At 40.4% G+C, this 20,419-nt stretch overlaps 1 protein-coding gene across 2 annotated transcripts; it reads right to left on the bottom strand.

The window, feature by feature from the left end:
* Positions 1-6,903: 6,903 nt before the first annotated feature.
* LOC115680402 (beta-1,2-xylosyltransferase XYXT1-like) lies at positions 6,904-9,748 on the bottom strand. 2 transcript variants are annotated; one of them, XM_056314974.1, is made up of 8 exons: positions 9,474-9,748; positions 9,222-9,308; positions 9,052-9,108; positions 8,895-8,945; positions 8,760-8,813; positions 8,596-8,658; positions 8,433-8,498; positions 6,904-8,335 (listed from the first exon to the last, which is right to left on the bottom strand). In XM_056314974.1, the coding sequence occupies exons 1-8, from the start codon at positions 9,613-9,615 to the stop codon at positions 7,155-7,157; spliced, it is 1,701 nt and encodes a 566-aa protein (XP_056170949.1). In that variant the 5' UTR covers positions 9,616-9,748; the 3' UTR covers positions 6,904-7,154. The 2 variants fall into 2 exon arrangements, with proteins under 2 accessions (XP_056170949.1, XP_030460066.1); XM_030604206.2 differs by having other exon boundaries at positions 8,433-8,501; positions 9,474-9,747.
* Positions 9,749-20,419: the final 10,671 nt, after the last annotated feature.

The following is a 20,419-nucleotide window of genomic DNA, read 5'->3' on the forward strand; positions in this document are numbered from 1 at the left end:
GATTTCGGCGGCACCGGAAGCGGGCGAAGAATGGAGGAGGTGGAGCGAGGCCGCGAAGATTTACCCTAAATCTACCCCCCCAAAACACAGACGTCGCCGTTTCGCCACGTTAAATTCGTGGCTTATTCGAACAATTGAGGCGATTGTTAGCGACGGTTTCGGAAAAGGTCGTGAACTTGACTCGAGTGCTCTTTTCCGTCACTAATTAGCGACGGAATTAGCGACGGATTTGGAAAATAGTCGTGTTTCCGAAAAGGTCGATTTCCGTCGCTAATTCCGTCGCTAATTAGCGATGTAATTAGCGACGGATTCGATAAATAGGCGCACTGGTTCCCACAAGGTTTATTTCCGTCGCTAATTAGCGACGGAATTTGCGACGGACTCGGAAAAGGTAGCGATATGGACTCGAGCTTTCTTTTCCGTCGTGAATTCCGTCGCTAATTAGCGACGGAATCCAAACAAAGGATCATACGCCCCCAAACGTTTCTTTTCCGTCGCTAATTAGCGACGGATTCGGAAAATAGTCGTTGTTCCGAGAAGGTCGAGTTCCATCGCGAATGTCGTCGCTAATTAGCGACGGAATTAGCGACAGATTCCAAACAAAAGGCTCATGTGTGCCCCCGAAGGTTTATTGCCGTCGCAAATTCCGTCGCTAATTAGCGACAGAATTAGCGACGGATTCGCAAAATAGTCGTAGTTCCGAGGTTGATTTTTGTCGCTAATTAGCGACGGAGTTGGAAAATAGTCGTTGTTCCGAGAAGGTCGATTTCCGTCGCGAATTTAGTCACTAATTAGCGACGGATTCGACAAATGGGCGAACTAGAGCCCCCGACGTTTATTTCCGTCGCTAATTAGCGACGGAATTAGCGACCGATTCGACTAATGGGCGCACTAGGGCCCCCAACGGTTATTTCCGTCGCTAATTAGCGACGGAATTAGAGACGGATTTGAAAAATAGGCACGCAATAGTTTATTTTCGTCGCTAATTATTAGAAAAATAGTCACCATTGTGCCGTGAAGGTTTATTTTCGTCGCAAAAAATAGTCGCGATTGTCGTGAAAGTTTATTTTCGACAAAAATTACAATTTTCGCGGTAAATTAGTGATGACCCACCATATAAACAATTCGTGCCTAAGAAAATTTTGCAAATATCGTCATTCATTTTGCGATGAACATTATTTGTCGCCAATTAGCCACGAATAAGTTTTCGTCGATAATTTTGTCAATTAGCGACGATCCAAATTAAATGGAAAATAAAATATCACAAATGTCATCGCATGAATAGTATTTGACTTGTCGCCAATTAGCAACGAATTTTCCGATGACCTATTGCATTAATAATAATAACAATAATAATAATAATAATAAAAACAACAACAACAACAACAACAACAATAATAATAGTTATGACAAAAAAAATAATACATGTCGCAATAATAATAATAATTACACATAATTAGTAAAAAGTCTTAAAAATCATAATCTTCAACTTCATCTTCATCTTCGTCTTCATCTTCGTCTTCTTCATGAGCATCATCTTCATCATCTGTCTAAAAATCAGATTCTGTAAGACCTTCTAAATTTGATTCCCGAATTTCAGTTGGATCAACATCTATCATTGCTCCACATGGATCTCGTAAAGTTAGAATGTTATATTCATCAGTTTCAACCGTGTTACAAACTTCCTCTTGTTGATATGCTGTATCCTTCCAGTGTTTCTCGATTTTTCTTCGTGCTTTGGTTTTACATATAGCTCACCAATCAGCTTTATCACGTTTTAAACTAAGATATGATGCATAATATACTTGAATTGCTTGTTGTGCCAAGACAAACGGTTCATATTTCATATATATTTTCTTGTGATTTATTTCAACCAAATCAAACTTCGTATGCACCTTAATTCCTTTGATGGGGTTGAACCACATGCACTTAAATAACACAACTCGCATTAATGGTCCAGGGTACTCTATCTCTATAATTTCATCCAACAAGCCATAAAAATCATCTGTTGAACTGCCACCATTGGATGACTAAACACACACACACACCACTATTTATTGTGGCTTTTCCCATTCCATATTCTTGAGTATGAAAATTATACCCGTTTATGAAATATGCTGGCCAACTTCGTACGTTTGACTTTGGACCCCATGACAGATGATATAGCAATCCTTGCTCTTCAACTTGATCATGATTATTGTGAACCTAAGGTCACACACGCAAAGTCAATAATATATATTTTAATAAATTATGTATAAAATATTAATAACTTGATTTTGGTTAATAGGCAACTTACATATGTTTTGAACCACGCTGCAAATTTTTCATCACATAAACGGTCAAACTCATTTGGTGGTAGTCCATCCATTAAAGTTTGAAAAATCCTATTAACAAATACCATTTATATATTAGTAAATGTTTGACACACGGTACATATATATTGCAAATGTACACTTACTTGAAATATGGCTCTACTTCTGGACAGACCTCGCCCATGGCCGGCCAGGTCTAGCGACCGGCGACCGGGGAAGAAGTTACAAAAAAAAATCAACAAAATACAAAAAATTCGAATCCAGCTACGAATAGGTTTGCGACGAACCGTATTTGTCGCCAATTAGCCTCCAAATTAGCCATGACACTTACCGGCGGAAAAGCTTTACCGAGACTGATTTGCGCGTGCGGAGAGAGGTTTATCGAGAGAAACGAAAGAGGGAGAGGGAGAGAGAACAACGACGAATTTAGCATAGATAGAGAGAGAGAGAGAGAGAGAGAGAGAGAGAAAAAAAAAAAAGGGGGTGTGGGTGGGTATAATATAATTAGACGAACAAATTATGCCGTACACTTCGTCACGAATTAGCGACAGATTTTTTTTCCGTCGCAAATTTAGCCACGAATTTTTTTTCATCGTCGTAAATTTCGTCGCAAAATTAGCCACGAATTTTGTTCCGTCGCAAATTAGCGACGAATTTATATTGCATCACAAAATCCGTCGCAAAATTAGCGATAAATTTTTTTTTCATCGCTAATTAGCGACGAATAATTTTTCGTCGCGAAATCCGTCGCAAATTACCAAAGAATTTTTTTCGTCGCAAATTAGTGACGAATTTATTTTCCGTCGCAAAATTAGGGACGAATTTTTTTTTCGTCGCTAACTCCGTAGCTAATTAGCGACGAAAAATTAGTCGTCGCTAATTATGACGACTTGTGTGTCGTCGCAAAATCGGTCGCAAATTAGCGACGACAAAAAAATTCGTCGCTAATTAGCGATGAATTTATTTTTCGTCGCAAATTAACAACGAATAATTTTTCGTCGCTAATTTCCGTGGCTAAATCCTTGTTTTTTTGTAGTGGAAGAATTAGGTAAATTTGTTTCCGTTGAGCATTTATCATTTAATTTTGGAGAAAGATTTGGTTTTAATCAATTTGTACAAAAAGTTTGTGCTCCACAAGCAAAACGTGTTCCTAAAAATACAATTAAATGAGTAATTAAAGATCTTTACAAAAATGGAAAAAAAGATTTACAAAACTTTTTTATGCAATTTAATGGATGTGTGCATATGGGTAGTGATATTTGGAGTGATCATTGGCAAAATCATTCTTACATGGGCATAACATGTCATTAGATAGATGACAATTGGAATATTCAAAAAATAGTCCTCCCATTTAGAGTTTTCGATGGTAAGCATACGGCAAATAATATTTATAGAATAATTAGGCAAATTTTAGAGGAATATTGTTTGCTTAACAAAATTTTTTCAATTGGTTTTGATAATGCCGAGGCAAATACCGCTTCAATTGCCAATTTAGAAAATATTTGTAGATCCGCTTTTGGCGGAAAATTTTTTCACGTTAAATGTGCTTGTCATGTTTTAAATTTATGTATACAAGATGGTTTGAAAACTCTTGATATTTTTCTTGAACCAATAAAAACAGCGATTCAATTTTTATGGAAACATCCCCAAAAAATGAAAGAATGGAGTAGATTTTGTAAAGCAAATGGAAAAAGGCCAAGAAGATTTTCAAGATATGTTCCAACTCGTTGGAATTCTACTTTCCACTTGCTTAATGAATCTTTTGCATATAAAGATTTATTATGTGTATTCATTTCTAATAATATACCTCATATTAATTTATACTCACAAGAGTGGGATATTTGCAAAAAAAAATTAGATATTTTAAAGGTTTTTAATTATGTAACTTATACTTTGTCCGGTGTTTATTATCTTACTACGCATTTATTTTTTGTAGAGTGTATTAATATTGTCGGAGTTTTTGAGGAATATGAAAATGATGTTGAATTACAAAATACTATAGTAACAATGAGAATGAAATGGCTACATTATTATAGCGAAATTCCTATTATTTATTTAGTTGCTTGTGTTTTTTATCCACGTTGCAAATTAGATGGTTTAGGTGATTATTTGCATATGTATTATCAATGTTTACATTATAATACAATAGATGTTACAACCATACTAAGGGAGGTTAAAAACGTAGTAATAGAATTATATAATGAATTTTGTACTAAGGGAGGTGATATTGGATTTTCTCAATCTACCGAGACACAAAATGAGAGTACAGATAAAATTAGTAGAGGGTACCAACTTTTATTACATAGACAAAAAAAGCAAAAGGGAGTAATAGGAAACATTTCTGAATTAGAGATGTATCTAATCGTTTCTTTTGAGTTTTCTGAATATGAAGGTAGTATAGGTTTTTTAATTTTGGATTGATGGAAGAGGCACGCAAGCCAATACCCAATCCTTTCTCTTATTACAAAACAAATTTTTACAAACAAGCATTCACGAGATAATATTTTGATGAACAACGTTCAAGATTAGTTCCGAATGTGAAAGCTCAGCTGCGTCGATGATTGACGAAGGCTCACATCAACAACAAGAGATAGATCGAAATAATGAACGAATCTTTGACGACGAGATACGCCACTACCATCGATCGTAACGAGTACACGACGAGGTAAAAGAACCGCATGAATTTTGATTCTTCTATCCCCAAGAAGATATGTAAAGCGCTTAATGATAATTCATTAAGTTCAAGCCCCATCTCTTTTTTTTTTTTTTTTGGTAACCGAGGTGTCCGGGCCAGCTTGCGCGCACCTCGACTATTCCTCAAGGGAGACTGGCACAGCAACCCACCGCCATAGCCCCTCACTTAAATCACAAGTGCTCAGTTGGGGAATTGAACTTAGGACCAGTGCGCCTAACCACACAATCCCAAGTACGCCATAACCAACTGAGCTACCCATGGGTGGGTAAAGCCCCATCTCTTTCTCTCTTTTTTTCCCCAAATTTGATTACAATGTACATTTTGATTACATTTTATATTGAATAATTCATTATTTCATAATTTGATAATTCATTATTTGTTTATTTCATAATTTATTTTTTTAATTTTTACCGGCTGGTTCCAAACCGGCCCGGAACCGCCGGTTCCAGTTCATACATGGCCACGAACCAGAACCGCCGGTTCCGAACCGTGGCCATGTCTAACGGAGTGTTCCGTTCGAGCTGAATGACTGTCCGTGGATTCTCGATCTTGGATGGGTCCCTAGAGTCGACACTTTTGGGAAAGGCAAACCTGTCTCTGCAGTTCCGCCGGCATCTCAACATGAAGATCGCTCTTTGCACACAAGGATTGTTTCGTGAGCTTGTCATGCTTCGAACTCGTGACCTCGTAGGAAGACAGTAGTCACTTATGTCATAAGCCCGAGGTCAAAGTGGCCCGCCCCTATGGTACATTATGGGCCAACCTTAACCAGCTTGCATCGGCTGTTGAAGATCCATGTTTGCTTATTGCGCAAGCCCAAGGTACAGCCCGGATTGTGTAGAATTAGATTTCAAATTAAAAGATCCCACAACTAAAGATTGCTGCTAAAGCTTGCAACAGAGCACAGGACAATATCAGTCCATAACAAAGCCAATCGTCCAATTCAAGGGCACAATTCCGAACCGCCGACTTGACTGCGTACGTACAATAAGACTTCACCTAAAGAATGACAGGCATGGCTTCTAAGTCGACACTCGCTGGTGATTCGAAATTATAGTTAACAACAGGATCATAAGACCCCCACGATGTTAATAATGCTTTAAAGAAATCTAAGATTTTATTTGGGGTTCACTATATGCCCACAACCTTCAAAAAAACAATATTGTAGAAAATTTCATTCCATGCCGACTTGATAGATTATGAAATTGGACAACAAAAAAAAAAGATTATCATCCTGGATTGCATTGAGTCACATGTAACTTACCATGCTTCTCAACCTCTAATAATTGGCTGCATATCTTGGCATGCCTAAATACATTCCCATGTTGACTTATTTTAATATAGTTCACTCTCTCTCGTTAAGAGATTTTTAAACACATCTCGTTGCATTTCTGTCATTGGAATTCAATGAGTTTCACATGAGATTCACATAATTTAAGGTGACAAAATGCGGTGCGAGCACTCGTTGAGTGCACCAAATGTTTTCTCCACGAAACTACGCGCAGCATAACTACTATAGATGAAGGTTAAATTAGGGCTTTGTACTCTCTTGTCGCCAAAGAAGTGTGTAGATTTTAGGTATATTTATATATTCGGTATCTGACTTAAGGGTGAGGAAAAAACAAAAGAAACAGAGTAGATTTGGCAGGCATGGTGGCTTTCATCATGCGATAATATTGAAAACAAAATAATTTACATGCATTCGAAGCTCCGAACCCACTTCATCTCAACCATCGAAGACTTTCAAACGTCGATATTGTCAATGAAACAGTGCACGGGAAAAGTGGGAAAAGAAAATCGCGAAGCTCACTCCACGGGACCGTATAAATATATCAAATTGAACGGGACACTAGCAAAATTCACCACCAGCAAAGATTTCAAGAAAAAAATATGTAAAAAAAACAAGAAGCTTGATTTGTCAAGAAAGAATCTCGTTTTGGTAAAGAAGCTCAAAGATTTCTTCCCCTGGCTTCTTTGACATTCCTAACGCTAAGCAACAGAGTGTCCAAACAACCGTCCCCCGAATCGCCTACCCAACGCAAGACAGAGAACTCGAACGTGTATCAATTTACATGCAGAAGGCCCACTGAGCAAGAGACCCCCCCAGAAGAAGAACGATAGAGGATTTGCATGTAAAGAAGATGAGCTCAATGCCTCTGCTCCTGCAGAAGCCGGAGGGCTTCTCCCAAAGTGGGTCTGAACCTCCTGACATCGAGCTTCACGTTTTGGTTGTCCAGGTAAATCTTCTTGAAATCGTCCCATTTGCCCTTGTGGAACGCGCGTGGATCTCTCAGAGCGACGTGGTCAATTGGGTATTGATCCAGCAGCGTGCTCTCTCTCACGCCAATCTTGTACTCCAGGTACCTCAGGTTCATGTCCCTTGAAGGGTCGCCGAAGTATGTTCTTGAGAGCCAATCGCCCGCCAATGGCACGATCTGGATCAGAACTGCGTTGTCCGGTAGGAACACCATATTGGTCAGCCCCGCCCCGTGGACCCCCATCACCGCATCGCACGAGTTCATGAGCTCGGCGAACCGCGGCACGTTCATGTCCGCCTCCGCCACCACCGCCTCGAACCCCACGGCCTTGGCCATCTTCGCGATCCTTGCGGGATTCGTGAAGGATCTCGTACGTTTCCGTGCTACGATCAGGAGTCGGGGCTTTCGAGGGTCTCCGGCCCGCAATTCGATTGCTTTGCTCCGTTTTAGTGAGTAGGAGGTCCTCAGGAAATCCCTGAAATCACTCATTGTTGTGTGGGGAGGCATGGAAGGGTTGATTTTGAAATCGTCGTGGCGGTTGAGCCCCACAATCACGCTCGGGAAGCAATGCACCTGTTCCTTTTCCTGGTCGATGTTGATGGCCGGGTACTTGGAAAGGTTTTGAAAGATCGCTCTGAACTTCGAGACCCACCAGGAGCGGTAATTGGTCACGAGGAACTGCACGTCCCCGTTAAACGGCCTTGCTGTCAGGTAGAGCGGGACTAAGATGTCGCTGAAGTCGTGGAAGTGGTTCCCCGAAAATCCACCGACCGAGAAAAGGATGGCCGGGGTAGAATGGTTTTGGGTGCACTTAGGAATTTCGCGTCGGCCCTCAGATGCGGGGAGCACGGACCATTCCGTGACCGAGCTCATTGCTGTCCGGTCGGATTTTCTCGCGTACGGTCTTACCTTCCATGAGGTGTGTCCATCATCCTGAGTGGCCATTTCAGGGGAAGAGGCATAGACTGTGTACGATTTGGCATGGACCCTAACTTCACCAGCGATGTCACATACATCTGTTCTTGGATTCAGAATGTTGCACAGCGGCTCTCTTTTCCGCATCACGTTCTCTGCAACAGCGAGTTCATGAGCCAAAGAACTCACAATGCGGCACGTAAAGTTCAGAACATATCCAATTATCTAGGAAAATTAAGTACGTGAATTGACCTGCTATAGACAATGAAGTATCCTGGTGATCAGTGGAATTCAGCGGCACTGATTCCTCAATTTCCACTGCTGAGAGATTTACCGACAACGGTAATCAGAATCGTAGCTGAATGAAGACATCTAGATCAAGATGTAAACTAATGCCGCTCAGAGTTTGAAGTACCTGGGCGTTCTGTGTTATTCAGCAGTACCTCTGGACCGGCTTCCATGCTGGCATTTTTCACAACTGCAAGATTGTAAAAAACAGTCTTAATTAACCCATCAGAGCATTGAAGATATTCAGCAGAGTTTTGAATATAGACTAGTTTGTCAACCGAAATGACATACCATGGCGATCTGTGGAATTGACCAGTATCTCTGGTTTCGTTATTGTTTCATTTTCTGCAAAATACAAGATTTAAGTCAGAGACAGCGGAGTTTTCAAGAGCATGAGTTAACGGATTAGTCAGTCAGTGTCAGTACCTTTGGGGTATGTGGAATTGAGTCGAAGCTCCGGTTTCGTTGTCACATTTTCTGCAAGTACAAGATCGTAGATGATTGGCGATCATTCTGTCCGTATACAGATTGAAATGAAACGAGGACTGATCATGAATGTCAACTAATTCAATAGTGCGAATACCCTGGTGACTAGTGGAAATGGGCAGCAGCTCCGGTTTCGCGGTCGCCTTTTGTGCAACTGCAAGATCAAGCAGAAGAGTACTCAGAATAAAGAAATATCAAAATTCATCAGCCACTACAGACTTCGTTCATCCAGAGAACTTGTCTGGCTTTGAGGACATGCGTGCTTACCAGTGATCATCTCTTGCTTCTGAGAACTCTCTGTTTCCTTGGTCGCAAACATCCTTTGAGCAATGCCCATTGACAACCGCATGTTCACTGCAAAATCAAAGCAAGACTTAATACATTTTGCAAAGTAAATACTTCAAGAAAATGCAACGAAGCAAGAACGCTGCATTACAAATAAAGGGCATTCTTCAAGTAAAAAAAAATAGAAAGCTTGTTCTCAAAGTCACACTACGGAACACAAAGTAAGGCACTTACAAATTGGTAAAGGACCCAAGTAAGGCTTGAAGACAGTGAAGAAGCTCAAGAAAATGAGCAAGCACCCAATAAGCGCTCCATATCTGAGCTTCCTCTGCTCGTACCGGCTAAAACTCCTCGCCAATATTGCTTCGTACGTCATCTTTGTACTCTGCAAAACTAGTACCTGCCAATGCACATTCCAGAGAATTTCGCCGAAAAATCTCGCGCTCGGAGGCCTTGAAGAGAGCCTGATCAATGACGATGCATATGAAGTTCAAGAAGAGCCCAGTTCTTCTTTCTGCATTTTCAAATTCTGTGATCAGGCCTTAAATGCCATTTTGCATGATAACGTGAGACATAAGGTGGGAAGTTGAAAATACATTTCGCTTGACGAATTATTGCTCCTCACGTTGTCCTTAGCTCGGGGTGATTGATACTATTCTTCCAAATCATCTATGAAAGAAAGGAATAGGAGGTATCTGAAAGGGACTTTGGGGGAGGGGTTGACTTCTGAGACAAAAACACATCTCTTTCAATGATTGGCTTGTGTAAGTATTGAACATTTCGCCTTGCATGAATGTTTGAGAAGTTGATGAAAGAAGGGCCGGCATGTGTGGCTGCTACGTTGGGTATAAAGCTAACCAAACTTAAAATGAGTTTGCAGAGAGATTTTGACAGTGAGTCTGACATTGAATGTAATAAAAAATCATATAGAAGTCGTAAAATATTGACACTACTGCTCATGACTCACCAGCGATGACTTGTAGTAACGATTGGATGTGACTACTCACATGGTTTACCACCAAATCCCGACAACAGACATTAGACATGCATACATTTGGTCTCTCTCAGTTAACCACTGCAAGAAAAAGCAGGAGTAGGAAATTTCTTATGAAGCATTGTCTCAAGCTAGAAAGCATGGTTACTTTTTTTAACAAGGCTGAAACATGTGTGTGGACTTGAAACTTTTGAGCTGAATATTCATAAAAACCCGTTGCGCTCTTTTTTCGGTCTTCTCGTGTGTTGGTATCTTGATATTTGGATGAATTATTCATCGTTCGTTGGAAACTATGCATCCTTTTCATTCGAGCGTGTACTAAAAGTTTGCACCCATTCACATTCGACCTCTTTCCCTGGTGATTACGTGCGTCCGTGACTATTTCCTCCCAGGCTTCTAGCAAACAACGAGGAGAGAAGGGGGTGAAATGGATAATTTGACTAAAGCAAGTGATCGATCGATCACGATCAAGCTCATCTATCGTCGATGCTCCCGAATCGAACTCAAAACCTCACGCATCTTGAACCGTGAATCCGATTAACGATCCCTTTTCGAGTTTGATCAATTGCTAATTAATCAATTAAGGGCTTAAGAGCTTGGCTTAGGCTCCATGATTTGGCTAGTTGGGGGAGTGCAAATCCCGACAAGGGGGTAGAGGGAGGGTGGGAGCAAGACGTGTCAACCACAAATCTCTTTTGGGGTTTAGTTGAGGGAATCATGATTTCAATTAGTCATCGGAGTAGGAAAGCTCTAACAATCATGGGATTTTCTTAATGAAAAAAAATCTTGGATTCTTCTCAAAAACCAGAACCAGTACGTGTGTGTTGTTCAAACTAATTATGCTCTTTTTAGGTTTGCCTTGTCTGCAAGGAAAGGGGAGGGGGAAGAACAAGCCAAGAAAAGAAAAATTAGGGTTTGTTGGGGTGGCATTTTCACTCAATAATGCACGTTCGGGCACAGTTCTTATGGTCCACAGCCAGCCTCTTAAGCTCCAATATTTTTTTTGGGGGAGAAGGGGGAGGAGGCAGCAGGGGGCCCCCCCCCCCCCCACGCAGGCCCCGGAAAGCGGCCCGGCCCGTGGAAGAAGAGAGGGGGGGGAAAGGCGCAACATCTCTCTCCATTTACAAATATTTTGGACCCCTACCGCACCGAAATCATTTGAACTCAATTAGGATCCGAGATGATCTCGACGGAAAAGTCAATGGTAGGTGATAAATTTGTTTACACCCTTTTTCAATTTGTGAATTTATATATGGAAAGAGCATAGCTTAAGTGCAAATAATGAGCTTTGATTGGTTTGTTTCGATTTTATATAATTACTTGCTAGGGTGGCACGAACCATAATGCAGAATTTTTATGTACCTCTTGAGAGCTCATTTTGCTAAAATAAATTAGTTTTGCCCCTAGAAATGAAAACCCGCCAATATGTATTAGCAATACTATTCGAATATAAAACACGAGACGGCCGCAAATATTTCTTTTCTCCCCATCATTTGCAAAATACATTGTCGCCCTGAGATCCAAAAATCCCGTAATCGATTTAACCCGATTGACTTTCATTACTCCTTTTTCTAATGGTCCGGCCGATTGGATCTCGAACGCTAACTTCAAAGACTATACAGGAGCGACATATGTGCATTACGCCGGTAAATCAAGTCCTATGATGGCTGAAAAAATCAAAATCCTATTATTTTTGTGGGCTAAGACGTGTGAACCAAAACATTCTTTGCAATTCCATCTGTTTTTAACCATAGTCCAATATTATTAATTTATTGCAATTCTCAATTTGGATCGTGCATTACCGACAGGCCGGTTTGGTTAATCTATGTATATTATATGATCGATTGATTGATCCTCCTGATTCTCCGGCTTCTATCGAGATCATGACCTGCACATATCATAGGTTGGTGGTGTATACATATGTTATATTGTCCAATAAATCAACATTTGTAGCTAGCTACATAGTGAAGGTCTTAACTGCGAAGTCAAACACCGGTTGGTGGAAGTAAGTATGCTCATCACATGGCGTACTTAGAGACTCAATCATTCGATCAATCGCTCTCGCACCGGTTCGGTTCCTCGTGAATCTCGGGTTAATGACGTTAAGAATCGGGATCTTTTGTGAACTGAATATCGAAAAGAGAATTGTATAATCTCGGATTAGAGAGATTCCTAGTCGAGGAATCGAGTATGGTTCGAAAGCTTTGAATGAAGAAACATGTCGAATTATACGGAAGGGAGAGGGTGATTAAGAAAATGTTTAGAGGTTGGTTAGTGGAGTTTTTATATGTGAAAATTTGGGATTAAATTAAGTGGGGCGCGGCTGATTCTTTTGAACGGGTGTGCATGTATTACCAAATAGAATCAAATGAAGCACCGGCAAGATGACATCGACTTATCTTTTTCTTGTTTTTTTCTTTTTGGTTTTTTCGGTGTCATATTGATGTACATATGTGCTAGCTAGAATCCCGCAATTGTTACCTTAGGAGTTTTTACTCCCGATGCGCAATTTTCATCTGGAACTGGCAGTTACCGCCCATCAGCCCGTGATGCCGGATCCGGGGGTCCGGGACCGCCGGAGCTTGGGTAGGCCTCGAGACGGGGCGAGAGCTTGTTATCGTAGGCACATCTAATGTCTTACATGAAGAGAAATATGTATGTAAACCTAGGTCATGGAAATACTAAGTTTGGTTTCCAAATTGTTTTCCATGCAACATCGAAAAATTTCTATCGTTAGTCCGTCGTTTCGAGGTCACCTCCATCAAAATGGTAAACTCCAACATGCTCGGGGATTCAATGCGATCGTTCTCATTCGTGAAGCCGTATCGAACTCGCCCCTTTTTATCTCGAAGAAAATTAAAAAATTAAATTCAGTAAAAGTATGAAAAAGAAAACTAAAACCTAAATAAGCACGTCTTCATTTATTTAAGAACCTTCCTCGGGGATCGAAAGCGGCCGAACGAAGGGTTTATATTAATTTATTTCGCATTCGTCACGATCGGTTGTTGGATTAAAATAATTTCGTGAATTTTTTTGTTAAATTAGTATAGAGATCAAGAGATCATGCTCACGTAGAGGCAAAATTCTTGCCGACAGTCTCGAATGATCAACGATCGACTCACGTTTTTCACCCACAGCTGGAGCACTGTGATCGTCCAACTAATTTCGGGGCAAATTGTTCGTAAGCAATCCGAATGTTGAACGTCATTTTTCAATTTCAAAAGTGAAATTGATGCGTATTGAACATTCTTAGAGCGTCAACTAGTCACGAGAAGTTTAGGTCACTCTCTCTTTGGCATTGTACAAGAGCGCGGCGTAGTAAAGCTCGTCGAAAAAATTAAATAAACCTCGATAGTTTGATTAAGGGGGAAATTGGCCAGCCTCGCTATAGCTGGGCAAGGCCGAGGCTCGGTCTCGAGAGATGCACGTCACGTTAAGGCTCGTTTGAAATAATTGAAATCTCGATAGTTTAAGTAAGGGGGAATTGGCTAGCCTCGCCTTGGCTGGGCGAGGTCGAACCTTGCCGGCCCTCGCCTCTGGCTGGTTGTCGGCTATTGCCAATGCTCGGCAACTGGCTAGCAGATGAAGAAGGGAAGAAAAAAAAAGAAAAAGCAAAGAATAAATAAATAAATTCGAAAAATATTATTAAAAATTGTACACGTCAGCGTCGGCCATCCTAGGTGGCACGATATCCACGTCATCGATTTCCAGCTAAAATTGGCTAGATGGACTCGATTGACAAAAGATGTAAAGGTTTAGGACTGAACTGGTAAAAGTGCAATAAGTTTAGGATTTTTTGGACAATTTTCCCATATGTTGTGCAAACGCCAACTTAATATCAAACTTTCCCAATTCTGCCAATTAAATCCTGAACCTTTATATAAAGTACCAATATAGTCATTTCGGCTAATTTTCTAGCTGATATAGCGGTGTGTCACGTAGGACGGCCATCGCCACAACTCGGCGAAAATTGATTGAAAATACTACATTGGTATTTTATACAAAAGTTAAAGATTCAATTAGCAAAATTGGAAAATTTATAACTGAATTGGCATATGTACGATCGGTTTAAGACTGATCGGGTTATTTTTCATTTTAATTAAGCGTTGGCAAAAAATGGGAGAGGAGAAATCTAGGGTTTTTGCCTGCTTTTCGATATTCCATGTCAATGTCATGTAGTTAGTAACTTTTAGTCAAAGCGGTGGCTAACCACGACGAAATCAGCAGCTTCACTTCGAGTCAAAGATCCAGAAGAGCAATCCAACTAAAATTGCTGAAATGCAATGTGCTTTTTCTCCATTGAATTTCGCAGCGGTTGTGCAATGCATCGATCAACTTTATGAACACCAACCGTGCGTTGTAATCAAGTGGTGCTAATGACGATGAGAACACGTTAATGACGCAACAATTGATGGTTGACTAAAAAAAAATATATACTTGGTCTAAGGAAAGGAGTATATATAAATATACTTGTAGCACTCGCAATGCCGGACTTGTGTAACGAGTGTCGATATCTCTAGTATTATATTCTTTTCTAAGAATATATCGAAAACAGGGTTGCTCATTAGCCGGCGCTTCGTATACCATGTCAAATGGAAAAGAGTTTGACATTCACATCATTAGCTCAATTTAAATAGTCCCGAGTCTTAAGCGCTCGTCATCAGTGAATGAGGGATATACCGGGGGAAAGTTCATTTTGCAATAGCCCGATGCTCTTTAGCAAAGTTTAAAAAAAAAACAAAAATTGATATAGAGAGAATTTGTAAAGGCCCGTCTCCTAGGTGGCCCCAATAGACCTGATCAGGGACTAAGCAGCCCACACGAGCGCTTGAGTCAAATGTGCCCAAGAGGCGATGTTGGGTGGGTATAACTGTAGGGGTGAGCAAGATGAACCATCCAAATCGGGATCGGACCGGACCGACCTGTTTGGTCCGGTTCTCAGGAATATCCCGGTTCCTAAAAGTAGAACCAGTTTCCGGGCGGTCCGGTTCCCGGTTCTAGGGTGGGAATTGGACCGGACCGAACAGATAAATATGTATATTTTTTAATTTATATATATTTGCTTGTTACAATTTTTGAATAAAATAGAAATTCTAATCTAATTTCCCTAATTTCCTCTTGCCTTTACCAATAAGTTACTGATTCCATTGAAACCGGACCGGATCAAGACTAGCCGGTTCGACCCCCAGTCCTAGAAACTGGGAACCAGTCCTCCCGGTTCTTGGGTTGAACCAGACCGGACCGGGAACCGCTCACCCCTAGGTATAAGTCCGCTCCTACTTGAAGATTTATGTATAATTATTTTAAGACGAACGGTCCAGAGTGAACATTTTAGGGCCCGATCTTGGGTTCAAGGTCGAGCCCGCCCAGTGATCACCTCCGCAGCTCGAAAAACGAAAGGTGCGACGAGATCCCCACGTCAAGCACCAAGGTCATGATTCGTGATGGAAGCCCAATTGATATGTTCAAACAGATTATATGGCAACGGCCCACCCAGATTAGATGTTAATATTGGAATTAGAATCGTTGAGGTAGATCTCTTAATGTTGGGTCGGGTCAGTCCACGTTATGGGCCGCACTATTTGGATTTAGCCCGAAAAAAAGGAACCCGTCGGACTTTGTGCAGGAATAGACCAAAAATTGGATTATATAGGCCAAGCCCCAAAAAAAAGAAAAGAAATAAAACTATAGTACAGACCAAAAATTGGATTTCTAAAACCCCCCCCAGGAAAAAAAAAATCTGTGTCTTGTAATAAGTAGATTTAATAGTGAAGCATCGAGTTTATTCTTTGCAATCAGTTTTCTTCTCTATTTCCTTCTATATTTTTCGATCAAATCTTGCGAAAATCGGTTTCCAGTTATAGCAGAGTTTCCATCGCAAACTTGTGCTTTTGATGGTGGACAAAGATGATTTGTTCTTTTCAAGCAGAATGATCCCCAAAAGCTAATTGTATTCTTCTCAAACAAAGGTTTAAAAAAGAAAATTTCATGCTGGTTAAACGTTTCCCATGTCGTCGTCGGTTACCCAATTTCTGGGACTTATATCATTGACATGTTCATATGCAATAAGAGAGTCGGTCAATAATCGCAACCTTGAAATGTGATGGATTAGGAAAAACAAATGCTAGAAAAGTCATAAATCAACTGCTTAATTGACCTAAAGTCAATTCAGTCATTTCGGTTAATTTAAGCCAAATATTACTGGCGTGCTGGCGCTGAGGTGAATAACTTTTAATAATATTTAAATAGTTTTTTTCAAATTCCTTTTTATTTTTTATTTTCTTTCTTTTTATTTTTTTTCTTCTCTTCGTTCTTCCTCTAGCCGGTCGCCAAGGCCGCTGGTGAGGCTTAAGCCCTCACTACCGACTGCACGAGGCATGACCTTGTCAAGTGTGTTGAAAAAATCAGCTTGTTGGGTTTAAAAAACCAGCTCAAATTTCGGGAAGTTACTGTTCATGTACTGTTTGGCATTTGTAGCAGCACTGTAGCAAGAAAAAAAACGTATAAAAACAAAGAAAAACCAATAGCAAGCTTCGCCAGTGGTTGGGGAGGCTGGCAAGGTTGACCTTGCCGACCCTCGCCTTTGGCTGGCCGGAGGAATAATGAAAGGAAGAAAAAAAATAAATAAAAATTAAAAAAATATTTAATTATTATTAAAATTTATCCATGTCAATGCCGATTGATGCCACGTCGGCCGGCGGCTATGTTAATATTATTTGATCAAAATTAGTCGAAATGGCTTAATTGGTTCTTAGTCAAAAAGATTTATAGATTTTTTTTTACGCTTTTCCAGTCATGATTTGAATTTCAACACTCGAGGGGTCGTCGTTTGGGGCGGCGCCAAACAGAGACAAGAAAATGAAAATTCCTAATCTGACAATATGCACGTGGCCCCCCCTTCTTTGACACCGATGGCCAATCAAACAATCCCCGAGTAAAAAAGACAAGCGATTCGACAACAAATTCAGAGCTTTGTCGCCATGCAGACATCAAGAATACCACGACAGATATAATTTATAATTGCGGATACAAAAAACTGAAAAAGCAGGTCCCGTGATCTTTCGTCCGATAGCTCCACGTCTCTGTCCTGTTTTTTCGTTTTTTTTTTCTGGTCGAACTATAGCGCACGTCTCTGTCAAACAGCCGTGGCCCAGCGCAACTCCAAATTGGAAAGATGCTGCGGCAGATTTTCATTTCTTTAAAATATTTCTTGCCTCGACTGACTAAGCAAAGACTGAAAACCTTGGTGAAAATATATAAATCTGGTGAGAGGTCCATTGAGAATGCCGTGGGGGATTAGGTAATTCGATGTGAAAGGTATGGAGGCATGGAACATATGTGGTACTAGGTACAATGTATGTTGTAGTTCTTCCATTCCGAAACCCTAAAATAATTTGACCGGATGATGACGTACCATGTAATTCACTGACTCGGGTCAAGCGAGTCTCGGTACTACCGACCTAAATGACGATTTGAGTTTGGACAAGTAAATAGGTCGAGCATTCCGGTTCCCTCGCACCTGCATGCGTGCTTCCGTAGTATTTCCAGTTAAGAGTTCTTCATTGCAAATCTCGCCAATTGAGCGAACTGCTCCGAGTAAAGGCTACCGACTCAGGTCTAAGGTTAAGACTTAACTGGTTCGTAGGGCTCACAAGGTGTTCAACGGGCTTCCATATTGAGTTTTTGCATTTGTAATTATGGATCATAAATAAAAAAAATTCTGTCAAAGCATTTCGTTTTCCTTGGTTTGTTGGTTAATTTTTCCATTCAAAGAAAATTGTGAAAAATTAAATGCTTGTGTAGTTATAGCTTTAAGAGTAAACTGAATTATACTAATGAAACCGTTTATTTGCATAAATTTACTCTTTCTAATTCCAACTTACACGCTCATTTGGGACAACTTAAAATAAGTGTCAAGTACTTATCGACTTATTTTCTCGAAAACTAAACAAAAACAAAAAACCGTTCCGAAAAATTATAGGTTAACGCTCTATTAAGGTAATTAAAGAATTAAACTTCGAAAGAGGATAAAATCGATTTCATCTACGTGTCACAAGAATATAGGCATTGATGATTCAATTCAAGCAATGATTTTTTTAGTGACCAAAAAGCTAACATGACGCGGCATCAATCATGGGACAATTCAATTCAATTCAAGCGGTGATGATGTTTTGGTGACCAAGGCCAATGAAACGGAAAGTTATGGAACAATGGTATTGACACGTCGTCGTCCTCCGAAGTAAGATCGCCGGAAGCACGGGCCGACTGACGTGGCCAATTGGCCGTGCTCCATTTACAATTCTGCCCTTGCTTTTACAGTAAGTGAAAACGTGGAACCTCTTTGTCAACTGGAACGATCAGTCAAAACATATTTTCCTGCTTCTTGAAAATTTTAGGAAGGGCTAAAATTTTACATATAACGTGTTTCTTCGTTTCTACGGGTTTTTCTTCTTATTACAGTGCTGTTACAGTGCCAAATAGTGCCGAATAATACATAAATAACACATGAACAGTAACTTTCCAAGACTCCTTCCACTCATTCGCTTTGTGCGAGTGATGCTTTACCTGACACACGTGAACAAATTGATTTGCACTTATTCCTAGATGTTAGTTGAATCTAGAGGTTCAAATATCCTATATTATAAAGATGAAATATGCATGCATTTTTAGCATGCGCAACTTGTCTATCCAGGGAAAATTGTCCGATAAGTCCTGAATTTATTGTACGACGGTCAGATCGATCTTGAATTTTTCAATTGTGCCACTTTAATCCTAAACCTTATGACGACTTTCAATATAGTCCTCCCAGCCAACTTTGGCCGGCAATCGCTAGCATGGACGCCGACGGTCCCACGTGGCATGTCCGGTACTGATGTGAATAGTTTTTTTTTTTTTTTGCATTTTTCTTAAAATAATACACGGATCCTGTATTCATCAAAGATTACACCTAATGACGTGATTATGCAATTTATAATTCTAGGATGAAATAAATATTTTTATTCTTTGTTTTGCCCAACAAGTTCATTGATTTTGTCTTGAAGTCAAGCTAACATATAAACCAAATTCGATTCACATGGACTAGATACTTAGGGTGATTCGTGATAATGAACCGTGTTCATAACATGTCAAGTTACGGACTTATATCACCGGTGCAGTAATCATGTTAGAAAGCTCGACTCAAGCGGACTCGCCTACTTGGTATCTACTTTCAACACAACTCACATAACTCTTTTAATTAAATGTGTTAAATCGGGTTAACCCAACTTAAACATAACTCGAAAAAACCAAACTGTTTTTTTTTTTAAGTATACAATATCAGGGTATTGTCATTTCTTGTTTACTACTTAATCTTTCCTTTCCTTATAAATTAAAAAAGGTGTTTGATTGCAGTTCAAACGATGGGCTTCTCTAATGAAAAAATTGCAAATTTCTTTCAAAAAGTTTTTCACCTGTCCAATGTCAAGCACATTATAGAAATATTGACCAAAGTTGTATCTCCCTCACTGCCCCTGCCATGACCCAAATTTGAATAGATTGCCACTATTGTACTATCGACCCAAAGCACATTATAGTTATATTTGACCAAAAGAGGCATGATGGACAGTAATGTGATTGGACAATCACCGCTACAGCCGGCTTCTGGTTTCGGTGCTCTGTATTCGGTGGTCCCGGATCACCAAGTCAGCGTGGTCCCCGACCACTCACGAGGCACCATGTGGTCCACGTGATGCGGGATGGGGCCGGTGGGCCAGGAGATGTTTTTTGCACAAAATATTAATATTTTTTCCCCTTTAGCTTTGCAAGTCTCCTCTACGCTAAGAACCTACATTTCCCTTTCCAGTCGAGTCTCTCCCCTTTCTCTCTCTTCATTAACGGCGGCCTCCTCCTTCTCTCTCCTTCTCTATCTCCTTAGCGATCTCCCTCTCTTCTCACGAAGCCCCACATTCTCTCTCTGTTTTGTAAAAAATCGCCACCCCCTCCACGTGGATCACGCGGCGCCTCGTGAGTGGTCGGGGATCACGCTGACTTGGCGGTCCGGGACCACGCAATATTTTGTCGCAAATCATTTACTCATTGAATCGGGACACACGGACCATGTGCGGTATAGGTAAGAAAGTGACCAGGCGAGACTGATGATCCCATGTTTGTCTTTCTCCTTTGTTTTGCCTCGCCTTTCACGAATCAC

The sequence above is a fragment of the Syzygium oleosum genome, unplaced genomic scaffold (genome assembly GCF_021117445.2).
Source record: "Syzygium oleosum isolate NSW1041296 unplaced genomic scaffold, Sole_v2.1 Sole_v2.09, whole genome shotgun sequence".
NCBI lineage: Eukaryota > Viridiplantae > Streptophyta > Magnoliopsida > Myrtales > Myrtaceae > Syzygium > Syzygium oleosum.